We start from the raw sequence: 15,286 nt of genomic DNA, 5'->3' as shown, positions 1-15,286 counted from the left end.
GCATATTTTGATAATCTCTATTCTGAGAATAACGGTTTTTCATTTATAGTGTCTTTCTGTTGCATTTGGAAATTTCCAAGCCACGCCGCCCCGGCACAAAAATAAAATATTCCTCTCTTTCTGCACTCAAATTCTCAGTATTTAACCCAGCACGTCTCTACAATAGCTGGTAGGTTGTTAAGCCCGGTCTACACGTGCAATTTCAGAAACTACTTGCTTTGTTCAAATAAAGGAGTCGTTTTGTTTGTATGAAAAAATATTTGCATATATTACATTATTTTATTTTCGTAAATATATTTTTCTGTTTATAGTATACAAAAAGTGTACTCATTTCTTGGCTGATAGTACGGGTGTTATAATTTTAACATTGTTTGTTCAACCTTTTGATTTAAATTAAATTTATAATTTTGAATCCGATTAAGCCTGGTTCACAGGTTACAAAAATTATTAAAAATAATTTTGTTTTCTTGCATAAATTGTAAGTTTTTGCTACATTTAGCTTCGCTTAAGCTCATTTTACACTTCTAGAAAACTATAGAAAATAAATAATTGTTTTTTCCTTCAATTTAATTAATTTAAATACTTGTTAAGGGTGTCTCACACTTGCTGAAAAATACCCATTTTGGAAAATTGCATATATTTTGAAATTTTATAGTTTTGCATTTCATATACTAATCTGCGCTCATACAGGGTGATACTATTAAGCCAATCTCACACTATTAAACGTGTAATATATAATATATTGTACATATTCTCTCATTTTCGCATCGATTTATAGGTTTAGACATTTGCAAATAATCTATCTAATCTCACATTCTCGCAACATGGCTGACCGATCAAAATATAACCGACAGAGGCTCACCGCAAAACTTGATATAACCAAGTTGGCTGATTCGGTTCCCACAACTCTTAATTCTCTAAACAAATATAAAATTCGTGAAATAATTTCACAACTCAAACATTCTTACGGACTTTTCCGCGATGCTCAAAATGTGCTGGAGACGATCCCCGAGGAACCTACCCCCTCTACTGATTCCTCTGTGGTTTTTGATAAATATTTGGATACAATTTCTCTATTGGAAGAAAGGTTAGAGGTCATTGAAAGTTCTAATGTGACTGCTACCCCCTCCCTCCAATTTGACCCTAATTCTTCTCTAACCTCACAGTCTATGGCTAGGCAACGAACAGTAAACCTCCCTCGTATTCAGTTAAAACCATTTAGTGGCTTAGTTACTGAATACAATTCATTCATTGAGACCTTTGATACAATAATAGGATCTGATACTACATTAAGTGATCTGGAAAAACTCATTTACCTCAAAAGTTTTCTAACTTCCGAGCCTTTGACGCTTCTCGAGCATATCCCACTCACAGGTGACAATTACAAAATAGCCCGGGATAACCTGACACAAAGGTACGCCAACTCTAAATCGCTTATCAAAACTCTCATCTCTCAAATTCTTGATGCGCCTCCTATTTCTGGAAACGCAAATCACTCACAATTAAGAAATTTTCATACGGTCATGTCAAATAATTTCAAGGCCCTATTGAACTTGAATAGGCCCCCTTCAGATCTCTTGCATTTACTTCTCATACATATCGCTACTCAGAAACTCGACGCACCTACCATTAGGGCTCTTGAGTTCCAATCCGGTGGTAGCCAAGCTACCCCTGATTTTGTCCATTTTCTAGGGGAAATCGAGACACGCGTTGTTCATCTTGAGAATATTCAATCTCAATCAAAACCAAAATCGACTACTACTTCCAGACACTCTTTACACCTAGCCTCAGACACTTCTACCAGTAACCTTTCGCCTCGCTTAGGTCCTAAGAAATGTTCCTATTGCAACGACTCTCACTCGATCTACTCTTGTCCTCAGTTCAAGCAGTTGAATTCTAAAGAACGTTTTAGTTTTGTCAAACAAAATAAATTTTGTATTAATTGTCTTGGGTCTCACATGCTCGATCAGTGTAAATCCAAATTCTCTTGCATAGTTTGTAAATCTCGTCATCACACGTTGCTCCATTTCGACAAAACGGGTCATAGTAACCCTTCCGCGGCTGTTGGCCAACACAACTCAAATAATCATAATAAAACCGCTATCTCAAATAACTCCCATACACAGGGTAATTCACAACAGGGGCCCTCACATGTTAGAGCTCCTGAAACGGAAGTTAATCTTCAAAATTCGACTCCACATTCAATGGCTCTATCTGCAGCCTCGCTTGATAATCATTTGGTGTTATTAAGCACACTCCAGGTCTATCTTGTCGCTCCTAGCGGCAAGAGGGTCTTCGCAAAGGCACTTTTAGACTCGGCCTCACAGGTTTCATTTATTAGTGCTGACCTCGTAAAGGAACTGTCACTCACCACTAGAGATGGAAAATTACGGATCAATGGAATTAACTCCACCTCATCCTCGTCTCAATCTATTGTAGATACAACAATTTTCGCTGTCGCTAACGACGTTCCTTTTGACATCTCGTGCTCTGTACTCCCAAAGATAACAAATCCGCTTCCTCAAATTTCTATTTCGGCGAGCAAACTAAACATACCCTCAGAGATACCATTAGGTGATCCGATGTTCCATGTAACATCCCCAATTGGTATCCTGCTCGGTGCAGACCTGTATAACGATATCATTCAACCTGAAATAATTCGTTTGGGAAAAGGTCTTCCCGTTCTTCAACGCACTCTACTCGGGTACACGATATCAGGGTCAGTTCCAGACTTTGCTCTTAAGTCGAAAAATACTAAAAAGGCTTTGGAATTTTATTCAAACTCTCTCGTTACTTGTTGTTCTCATAACACTCCTTCCGCCGTAAATGAGCCGGTAGTGTCCAACGAGGAACTATCCGATCATTTACAAAAATTCTGGGAGCTGGAAGAAGCCGCTCCTCAGAACACCGATCTCATTAATGATCACCCCGCTGAAATTAATTTTGTAAAACATGTTAATGTTCTCCCCAATGGACGATATGAGTCCACACTCAATCTCAAACTCCCTATCGAAGATATAGACATGGGAAATTCGTTTCTCTCGGCAAAAAGACGTTTTCTCAGTCTCGAGAAACGTTTTCAACTCAACCCTGATTTATTGGAAAAATATCAGGACATTATATCGGAATATCTCAATAACGGACAAATAATTCAAGTGCCGTTAAAAATGCTAAATGACTCAGGTAAACCTAATTACTTTCTCCCTCACTTTCCCGTTTTCAAATCCAACTCTACTACTTCCACTCGTATAGTTTTCGATCCAAACAATAAATCGTCTACGGGAATCTCCCTCAGTGACGTCATAGACAAAGGTTATGTCGTCCAACATGAACTTTTTGACATTCTCGCTAAGTTTCGTCAGTTTAAATTCGCACTAGTAGGCGACATCAAGGCTATGTTCCTACAAATCGCCATTTGTCCCACTGAAACATTTCTGTTAAATTTTCTCTTTAGGGACAATATTCAGCAGCCTTTACGGTGCTATCAATTTCAAAGATTACCCTTCGGGCTCCCAAGTAGCCCATTTATCGCTCAAAGAGTTATCAAGCACATCGCTGACAACAACAAACATACCCACGAACTTGCTACTAGTGTTCTGCAAGAATCTATCTATATGGATGACCTGATCAGCGGTGCTGACAGTCTTCATGAATTAAATTGTCTTTTCGAACAATTAACTTCTTTGCTAGAAACCCATGGTTTCCTCCTCCACAAGTGGAACTGCAGTTCTTCAGAATTTCTGTCTCAACACAATTTAAATCCCGTCTCTGAAGTCAGTCTTAACTTCACGGGATCTGATAAAGTCTTAGGCATATTCTGGGATTCAGAACACGACCACTTTTCGTTTAAAACTCCTATCTTCAAATTGGCTAATGTTGTTACTAAACGTACTATTCTCTCCTACATTGCTACTTTGTATGACCCGCTAGGATGGTTATCCCCTGTCCTTGTGAACGCTAAGCTCTTGATACAGGAAATATGGTCCCAGAAATTGGACTGGGATCAACCCATTGACTCACCCATCATTATGAAAAATTGGCAAAACCTCTTATCAACATTCAAAACTATAGAAGAGGTCAAGGTACCTCGATGCTTACTTTTACAAAAGAAAGTTGTTGATGTTCAATTAATTATTTTCACCGACGCATCGGAAAAAATATACAGCACTTGTGTGTATCTCAAAGCGACATACTCAGACTTTTCTGTATCGTCGCGGCTTATCGCTTCTAAAAACAAAATTTCTCCGCTAAAAAATAAACTCACCATCCCCAAATTGGAACTTTGTGGAATAGTGTTGGGAGTCACTCTGGCTCATAGACTTTTTCACATCTTCAAGAAAAATTTGAGTATATCTTCATCTCATCTCTTTGCTGACTCTACAATTGCCTTGTCTTGGATACTTTCTAAAAAACACATTTGGAACATTTTTGTACAAAACAGAATTCAAAAGGTCAATTCCTTGTTGGAAACTTTTCCTTGTGATTTCCATTTCGTCAGAAGTCACGAAAACATCGCTGACCCCGCTTCCAGAGGGATAAATGTCTTTGATAATCCCCAGACCACCGAAGACTGGTTATGCGGACCTAGCTTTATTAGAGACAATCCCATCGATTTTTCTCTTCATCAAATTCCTCATTTTCAGGATGATCTTCCTGAATTAAGGAAGTTAGTTGTCTCAAACATAGCAACAAATCACGAACTCAACGACACCTTTGAAAATCTATTCGCTAAATCTTCTTCTTTTCGTAAAATTCAAAGAATTGTCGCTTATCTTTTTAGATTCATCAGTAATATTAAAAAGAAAATAAATAACTCTCCACGAGATACGGATATATTGACGCCACCCGAAATGGAGATCGCTGATCACGCGATCATCAGGTATATCCAAAGTATCTACTTTAAAAAAGAGATTCTTGAATTGAAAAATGCTAAACTCGTGACCAATAAAGCCATTCGTAAACTCAACCCCTTCCTACAACATAATGATGGGCTGATTCGTGTGGGAGGACGTCTCCGACACGCCCCCATATCGTATAATCAAAAACACCCCATTCTACTTCCTTCTAAATGTCGAGTTGTAGAACTAATCTTGACTCAAGCTCATCATAAGTTATTACATTCAGGCGCGCAAACAGTACTTTCGTATGTCAAAATGAAGTACTGGCCAATTGACGGATTAAGACAGATTAAACGCTTAATTCGTAAGTGTGTAAACTGTTTCCGATTCATGACACCCAATTCTGTTCAACAGATGGCAGATATGCATCCCGATCGTGTACTCCCCACTAGACCCTTCCAAGTCGTCTCAGTGGACTATGGGGGGTTCTTCTTAATTAAGTCCTCACATTTGAGGAAGGCACCGCTTTACAAAGCATACGTAGCCTATTTCATTTGCATGAGCACTAAATGTGTTCATATCGAACTCGTCACAGGATTAAGCGCAGAAGCCTATATTCTTACTCTGAAAAGGTTTATTGCCAGAAGATCCACGCCCAGTATTATTTGGAGCGACAATGCCACAAATTTCCATGGGGCAAAAAATGAAATGCGCGAATTCTATGATTTTTTCTTAAATCAAAATAATTCGGAACAGATTAAGGAATTCTGTACTCAAAACTCCATAACTTTCAAGATGGGTGTTCCCCGCAACCCCCATCAATTCGGCCTCCATGAGGTAGGAATAAAGAGTGTGAAGTATCACCTCTATCGAATTATAGGAAATTCCCACTTCACCTTTGAAGTGTTTAACACAGTATTATGCCAAATCGAGGCTATTCTAAATTCGAGACCCATCACTAGGATGTCGTCTGACGCCAATGACTTCGCTTTCCTATCTCCAGCTCACTTCTTAGTTCAAAGAAGTTTAACCGCGCCCCCTGAACCAAGTGTTTCAGAGATACCTGAAAATAGGTTGAATCTTTTTCAGCGTATTAGTAAAATTCAACAGCAATTTTGGAAATTGTGGAAAAAAGACTATCTTTGCCTCCTGCAGCAAAGAAATAAATGGACCGACCCTACTGACCCTGTCAAGATCGGGGATTTGGTTCTGTTGAAGGAGGATGGTACTCCTCCACTCTTATGGCCAACTGCCAGGGTAATAGATGTATTGCCTGGTAAGGATGGTCTAGTTCGTACTGTCAAGATTCACACTACTCACGGTGATTTTCTTCGTGGTATTACGAAAATCGCTGTGATTCCCCTGGAAGATTAAAATCTATCCCTAGGGGGAAAACTTATCGTTTTCCTCCATTTTATCGTTGTTACCCCTTGTGTATATAAACTCTAATTTCTTCAAACATTTCTTATCGTTGTGCACATCTTTGCCAATCCCCTCTCTTCGAGGTGATATAGGCCATCTCTCTCGCCTGTCGCCCCCGGCAATATGTACAATAAATATATTATACACGGCTCACTAAAATAATTAGTTACGCCCCTGTACTACTGATTACTTAAAATTCAAGTAGTATTTATGTAACCTTTCTGGAAACTCCAGGTTATTGTTGAGACTCGCATTTGAACCCCTCGCCGGGGCAGATCGTCAAAAGCTTCCTAACGAGAATCATCTCTAATCTATCGACGCTCCCGCTATTCGTAAAAAGGCCGCATTTTACCGGCTTTTTTTGCTATCGTTTTATACCGCTCAGATAATTCAATCTGCTCAGTATTATCGACGATGATTTATTTAGCGTATTAGTGAGTGCCTTACAAATGAACCAAATGGATTATGGAATTCAATCAGAGCTCTGATGTGACACGTCATCAAGGAATAAAACTGTAAGTACTCTACATGTATGTGAACATAACTTATTAGTCGTGATACTGTATGCATTTTGAACCATATACCTCTCGTAGCAAATATTCTTTGTGCCATTTATGCAGATAATACTTTAAATTACATATGAAAAATCGTTATCTACTCTTAACCAGCTTACCTATGGGAATATACTCTATAACCGTACAATAAGTATAGGTTACTATTGTTAAGGATACTTTACGTATTGCCTAAACAGTATTCATTATTTTCCTTTTTTTCTGCCTGTTTCTTACTCTTATCCATTCTGTTTCTTTAGCCAGTTCCTCTTCATCAGTCTCGTATGCTTGCCTGGGAAGAGGCGTTGCCTCATTAATTTTAGCGTTATTTGATTGATTACTAATCTGTTTGATCTGGTTTTCTAGCATACTTATATGTGTTTGCATTTGCGTGATCATACTATGTAGTTGATCTTTTTCATTATTGACTTTTACCCATTCTGTATATAATAATTGTTCGTTTTGGGAACGTTGACAATTTTCTTGAAATAAGTTATTATTTTGTTGCAATAACTAAAATACTTAACACCGTAGTTAAAGTAGAACCTCCCCACCCGAAAAGAGAGATACCACAATGTCAAAGATGCCAGCACTTTGGACATACTCGTCAATACTGTCATAGAAGCCCCCGTTGTGTCAAATGCACAGGCGCTCACTCAACCAAAGAATGTCCAAGAAAAATAAGAAATAATGAAGTCCAATGCGTAAACTGCGAAGAAAATCACCCTGCAAACTACAGAGGTTGCTCAGTTTACAAAGAATTACAAAATAGTAAATTTCCACCATTACGCGCAAAAGCACCACAGAGACCAACAAATGATACAATTCAGCAGAATCCACAACAAACACTCAGCTATGCTCAAGTTGCAGGAGCAACAAATTCCAATACTCAACAATTTAACCCACCTCAACAACAACAAGGTCTACCACCTATGTCATTTCAACCAACAAACAACTTAGAACAGGTCGTCTCAAAACTGATGGAGAGAATGGACAAAATGTTCGACATTCTAATGACACTGGTCACAAAGTTTAGCATTCAACACTGAACTAAAAATTGGTACATGGAACGCCAATGGTCTGACTAATCATAGTCTGGAAGTCAAAGCCTTTATTTCGGAGCATGATCTGGACGTTATGTTAATATCTGAGGCACATATGACAGACAAAAGCTACTTCAATATACCCAAATTCTCAACATATATAACTCAACACCCTCTAGGAAGAGCCCATGGAGGCACTGCTATAATTATAAAAAACAGCATAGACACCATGAAATAATCAAGCATAGTGAAGTAAATTTACAAGCCACGTCTATCTCAATAACTGATTGGAATAGCCAGCTTGTACTATCTGCAGTTTACTGTCCACCAAATAAAATTATTCCACATATTGTTCACTACAAAGTTACACCATTTTGAGCGTCCGGTTTGGGAGGGAGATGGGAGAGAAGCCGGTAAATTAGTAGTTTTTTTAAGTTTTTCGTCAATATTTCTAAAACTATGCTTTATGGTAAACAATGTTATATACAAAAATGTTCTACATGAAATTTAAAACAAAAAATGTTCATACATAATTGTTATAAAATCAATGGTTCCAGAGTTACGGAGGGTGAAAAGTCGAGGTTTTCGATACTTTTTATATTTTTTGGGCAATATTTATGATATAACTATACCAAAAACCCAGACATCCAAAGTGAAAGTTATCCTCTAACACCAAATTGTTCTATATGGTCCACATAATGTTCAGAAAAAAGTCACACCATTTTGAGCGTCGGGTTTGGGGGGGAGAAATCAGTAAATATAAAAAGTATCGAAAACCTCCAATTTTCACCCTCCTTCAACAATTATGTATACAACCTTTCTTGTTTTAAATTTTATGTAGAACATTTTTCTATAGAACATTCCTTACGCGAAAGCATAGTTTTAGAAATATTGACGAAAAACGTAAAAAAACTACTAATTTACCGACTTCTCCCCCATCTCCCCCCCAAACCGGACGCTCAAAATGGTGTAACCTTTTACTGAACAATATGTGGACCATATAGAACAATTTGGTGTTGAAGGAAAACTTTTACTTTGGATGTCTGGGTTAGGCCTTTTTTTGGACCAATTATACTATACTACCTCCGTAACTTTGGAATCGTTCATTTTAGAAGGGTTGTGCATAGGGCCTTTTTTATTTCAAATTTAATGTAGAACAATTTTGTGTAGAAGGTTGTTCATGGTAAACCGTTTAGTTTTAGAAATATTGACGAAAAACATAAAAAACTACGATTTTGCAGATTTCTCCCCCCTCTCTCCCCCAAACCCGACGCTCAAAATGATGTGACTTTTTTCTGAACATTATGTGGACCATATAGAACAATTTGGTGTTGGAGGATAACTTTCACTTTGGATGTCTGGGTTTGGATCTAACTATACCATACTATATACAGTAAAACCTGCCATATCTGGATCAATGTGGCGACACACCGATCCGGATATGAAAAAATCCGGATATCAAGACCACTTCTGTGACCACTTCTTTTATAGTCTCTGAAGCGTTTTCTCCTTCATACATTCCAGTAATCAACGCCGTCAATAACTTTCGTCGATAGACACGTTTTATAGATTCTATAATAAATTATTTCGCCATCATTTAGCTCTTTTAGCAGGCACGTAGCCAAGGTAGGGGTCCATAGGGTCCGGACCCCTCCCAAAACTACCTCGGCTTTTGTACCAAGGCAGCAAGTTTATCCATAACTTATTATTAACATTTTTGAAAAAGTGAACATAATTATTATTATTTTTTACTAGGATTATTTCTGTTTTTATTGAGTGTACGGATCAACTTACATCCAATTTAAAAATCAGATTTAGCAAAAACTAAAATATTCTATTAGCAAAAATTGAAGAAAAAAACTTCTGTGTAAAAGGTAGATATGTTTATTCTAAAACCCCAAGGAGGGCTACATTAAAAAACAGAACGTTTTCGCTCTAAAGAGAGCATCATCAGTGTTCTAAGCTTAAAATAAGTATAACCATAATTAGTGAAGACAAAAGTAAAAATTTTTTTTGACCAAGATAAAAAATTAGGTTTTACTCACAAGCTCTACATGCTAAATACATGGGGCAAAACCCTTAAAGGGTTTTTGGCGGCTTAACATGTAGAGCTTGTGAGTATAACCTAATTTTTTATCTTGGTAGAAAAAAAAATTAAAAAAAATTTTACTTTTATCTTCACCAATTATGGTTATACTTATTTTAGGCTTAGAACACTGATGATGCTCTCTTTAGAGCGAAAACTTTCTGTTTTTTTATGTAGACCTTTATTGGGGTTTTTCAATAAATATTCCTTTTATACAGAAGATTTTTTTCTTCAATTTTTGTAATTAATGGTATACAGCCAGCTACAGGAATTTTTTTCCTTATAGATTCTATTAGCATTTCAAATTATTTTACCTGCATTTGCCTCTACAGAAAAAGCAAAGTTGCTAGAAAATTTGGCTGCCTATTACCTACTCCCACGACACTTCCCTTGCAGCAATAAAAGCTGAATATGTATATTATATTATGTTATGTGTTATGGTGTAACTGTAATACAATATCATCTTTCGAACCAAATACCCAAGTTCTCCACGTAATTAAATATTGTAATAAAGATTTGTCTTCTAAACATTTAAAAATTCCTTACAATTTTGGCAACTATACCTGTCACAACGGCCAGTGTAGAACCTACGTTCTCAACAATGAAGCGAGTAAAAACTTTACCCAGAAACAAGAGAGAAACGAAAGACTTAGTTTATTGGCTCTTTGTTACGTTCATTGGAACGTCGAAACCCAGATATATAGACATCAAATCGTCATCACAGATGTCATAGAGCGAATAGCATAGCTAAAGTGGAATTGGGCGGGTCATGTAGCCAGAATGGAGAACGGTGTGGACCCAACAAATTACAGTGTGGAGACCACGAACAGACCTAAGAAGTAGAGATAGACCACCTATACGATGGACAGACAAGATCAATTGGTTGCTGGAAGCCCAATATCGACAGAACTGGAAGAAATTAGGGGAGGCCTATGTTCAACTTTGAATGCAGAAGGCTGGATGATGATGATATATCAAATAGCCCAAAATTATTGGGTAGACAGCTGAATAGAAGACCTACTCTTTTCTACGGAATTCTATATTTCGTTAGTAGTCACTAACACTAGTTATTGCGATTTTTAAAATATTAAAATAGTTTTTTCAAATTTTGCATACGGATCTGAAATTTATTCTGAATATTTTTTTCAATACCTTACCGTGTAATCTAAAGCAGAAATCTCAGGATGAGGTTGAAGTGCGTGTTGATGCGAGCTTCAAGTGTTTAAAAATTTAGACGTCAGAAAAGGGAGACATTATATATAGTAAAAAAGATAAAGAACGCAGTTACCACCCTACAAGACCGTAAAATTAGTAATATTTACTTTGTGATAAAATGGGTCAAAGCATATGTCCCGAAGAATAAAGACAACCAAAAAAGTTACACCCCAGTGGTGGCGGTAAAAATATTAGTAGGTTGTTTTATTCTCACAATGATAAAAATTAAAACAAAACGTAGTTTGACCATAAAATTACCACGACATTGATCGTACCCTCGGTTGGCCAGTTGACAGATCTTAAAGTTGTTTTTTTTTCACAGGACAATAAATTTTAGCATTTGGTGTTATATCTTAATGTCATAAATATTAAATTTTGACAGAAATTTCTCTATTTCACGTTGCATTTAATCTTTTTCACGTTGGGTTGAATCCCGTCTTCAGTTTTTATCTTTTTCTGTTACATTTTTCTATTTCACTCAGAATGTAGCACCACGTTCCGTCAGTTTTCTGCTTTACCGTTTTCTCACCAGGGAAAACAGTTTACAGTAGTTTTCTCACAAAAAATTGAGTTGTATTTGACCCCTTCCCCCCAAGAACATTCCTGGTTACGTGCCTGTCTTTGGGATGAGAGGGTGCGTTGTCCAACAGCAGAACTGCCTTTCTCGGTAGATCCGGACGGGCAGAACCGTCCAGATATGGGAGGTCCGGATATGACAGGTCTGGATATGGCAGGTTGTACTGTATCTTTCTTAAAAAATGCGCTTTTGAAAAATTACCTAACTAAAATCTTCATAGAAGCAAGCCTATTCATGAGCATTTTTCAGTGCGTCACAGTTTTTCGATTTATTCTAGTTATTCTAGTTGTCGATAGATAGCGCTATAATCGAAGAAAAAATTATTTACGGATTATATAATATATTATCTATGAATATAATCTGTATAATTTATAAGACTATACACAAATCAAAGAAAATACCATTTTATAAATGCAATAAACACAATTGATTTGTTTTTATGCCAAATTGCAAATAAAATGTGACAACTGTCAGATTTAACTAAAATGTCATAAATGTGTATTATCACGGACTTACCTTTTTTTTTCTATCATTTGTGACGCACTGAAAAATGCTCATGAAAAGGACTCTACAATAGGGCTTTTTATTCACAGTCATTTGTTTCGAGCTTCTGTCATGTGTCACATAATATTAACATATCTACATCATACGTTATTGGTATATAGGTACTAATGATACAAACCAAAGACATATGACGGAGATATATTAATATTATGTGACACATGACAGAAGCTCAAAACAAATGACAATGGATGAAAAGCCCTATTAATATCAAGTATTATAGTCACTGTCATAAGGTTTGTTCCAACACGACCAAGAACCGTCACAAAACGGTAACGCTCCTGCGCAGTACACAAAATCCGTTCCAACAAAAATATGATTGTCATCAGATCGTCCTTCCCACTGTTCCAACAAGAATTGTGATCTTTCGGTGACGGTTTCGTGATGATCATTTCAATAATCGGGCAAATGCATAATGTGCTGGTTGGACTGACTTGCGCACTAGGATTTAATTCTTTAAATTTTTTGAGCCTTTGATCGACTAAAAGCACACATGCTGTCACCAACAAAAATGACAAATATATGATAATGGTAGATAAATCAGTTATCAGTCAGATAACCGTTCCAACATCGGTTTCCAAATTACCGTCATGGGACAATAACTGGGCGATACAATTACGAACATGCGCACAACAAACGGTACAAGTAGTTTCGTGACAGTTTCTGGACCGTCCAAAAGTTCATGTTGGAACAAACCTATAGTAATCAAAACTATTGTGTTTTAGTAGGGTACTATAATAATACTTAAATTCAATTTCTCAACAATTGCTATTTGTGGGTTGCACTTATTCTGCTTAACACATTTGCGGTCATGACTGCATATGAAGTCATTTACTCCATAAGAATATGTGTATAAAATGACAACGTGTCCGCGAATGTGTTAACTATGTCCATATGTATGTCCTGTAGTGTTTGTCACAGTGCATTACAACACACCCAACCATTACTGTAATACAAGGTCTACTTGTCTCGTAACGCCGCCAAGGTGTTAATCGTTAATTTGATTTTTATAAGAATCGATTGATATTCTCTCACCTGAGCTATCTTCATCTATTTCATTCTTCAAGTCTCCAAGATCTACAGAACTAGTTAGTTGACTCTCTATATATCCTTGTTCATCTTCAACCAATTCTTTCTTAATTTCAGCTTTCAATTCCATTGCTAATAAATATCAATTAAATCAGGTTGTTCACTAATTGTTATTACCCTCCTTACCTTCTGGTTCATTCTTCAAACCTCCAATACCTGTTGATGTGAATAAGGGACTCCCTATGCTTCTTTCATTATTTTCAAAAAACTCTCCCTTGATTTCGACTTTAAATTCCATGGCTAACAAACTAAGCGAGTGTTCAATAGTTCAATGATTATTTAAGACCCGTTTGCCATTATACTGATTTCAGTACTAAAAATATTGGTTAGTTGCGCGAGTCGATTTAGTATGAAAAATGTCAGTTTGTGTCAAGTTTGTGTTTGCAACTATCCGAATTATAATCAGCATGTAGGCATGCGCTCTACTAATTTTATATTGATAATATTGATGTTGAAGAAGTATTTTAAACCTTTCTAATCCTATTTTTGAGTAAACAAAATAAGAGCTAAAGAGGCAAATAATGAATGCGAACAATAACAGGAAGCGAAAGCTGAAATTATGTGCAGCAGCCGTAATTACAATGATGCTAGCAATTAAGAAAAAAAAAACGATACACTTCTATCATGTATAAACAAAACAAAAGTAATATACAACATATTGGCTGTGAGTTTTGACGGTAGCGCAATCTCGCGGTTTGAAACTTATACTTTTCTGATAAAATTTATGTATGTGAAATATACAAAACGAGAAAAATAGATACTTATCTAGAAAGACACAAATTATGAACTGAAATATTATTGTAACCTGATTACTAAATGAATACACAGAATTAATAGTAAAATTAATTATGTTTTTTTATTTTATTCATTATAATTTTAATATTTAATATATAAGTTCGTGCGACTGGATGACTGATTACGCAAGAGACCATTGAGAAAAAGAATAAGTTTAAATTAATTATTTAACATTTTAAATGTTACCTCTGTTTATTTTTGTGTGCTTACTGATTTGCTTATTAAAATTTGTAATTTGTATGAATTGTAATTTGTTTGAATTCTATCAAAATGAATATTAAACATATTGGATTCAAGTCTTATTTCCCATGATATCCAATTTCAATCAGCAACACCAAAAAAGGAAAGGATTTAGTTGATGCAGGACATGTACGCAATGTTTCCGAATATAATAAATGCATCCAGTACTGTTATATTCAGTATTTTTACATGAATCTATACAACAGCTGCAATATCCTGTTTTCTTTTTTGAAAAATCCGTATTATCCGCCATTTCAGTTTATAAAGTTTATCAAATGCACAAAACAAAACTGCCAACTGCCACTAACACAGCGTTGCCACATTTTATTTAGAAAATCTACTGTAAGTTTAGCTTACTAAAATCTACTTATCAAAAACTAAAATACAATATACTATAAAACTTTATTAATATATTTGTATATAATTTAGAACTTTCTATAATAAAAATAACAGCTGACTAACTAGAAATTTTTTTACTTAGCTAATGCCTCGACAACTAATGGGCATTAGCATGGTGATGGTACAGTGGATTTTACCAGTTAGGTAGCTAGTGTTATGTGTAGTGTGTGTGTTTAGTAAGTGTCTTGTTACTTTGCAAAGTCGATGTCATTGTCTTTGCAGAGACGCTAATTGTATCCGAACGTCTGCGGTCCCTCCGGTGGGTACCGATCCCACAAGGATAGAAACTATTTTCATTTATTAATTTATAATAAAAGAAAAATTCTCTACCCTGGTGAGATTCGAACTCACGACCATTCGGTCCTTTCGATCCAAAGGTAGGCGCTCTTACCACTGAGCCACAGAGGGAGTTTAACTAGAAATTAATATGACTGTTTGTAAACAAAAACCAAACTTTTTTATATTTTAAC

General features: G+C 36.2%; 1 protein-coding gene across 1 annotated transcript in view; it reads right to left on the bottom strand.

The window, feature by feature from the left end:
• Window positions 1–13,869, bottom strand: part of LOC126892323 (zinc finger protein 665-like) — a 241,185-nt gene extending 227,316 nt beyond the window's left edge. Inside the window, exons 1-2 of the mRNA XM_050661828.1 lie at window positions 13,509–13,869; window positions 13,329–13,454 (exon numbers count right to left, since the gene is read on the bottom strand). Of these exons, the coding sequence (XP_050517785.1) occupies window positions 13,329–13,454; window positions 13,509–13,620 (238 nt within the window). The 5' untranslated portion in view covers window positions 13,621–13,869. The remainder of the gene's footprint in view (window positions 1–13,328; window positions 13,455–13,508) is intronic.
• Window positions 13,870–15,286: the final 1,417 nt, after the last annotated feature.

Source organism: Diabrotica virgifera, chromosome 9 (genome assembly GCF_917563875.1).
Source record: "Diabrotica virgifera virgifera chromosome 9, PGI_DIABVI_V3a".
Lineage (NCBI taxonomy): Eukaryota > Metazoa > Arthropoda > Insecta > Coleoptera > Chrysomelidae > Diabrotica > Diabrotica virgifera.
This window is presented reverse-complemented; position numbering and strand designations above follow the sequence as displayed.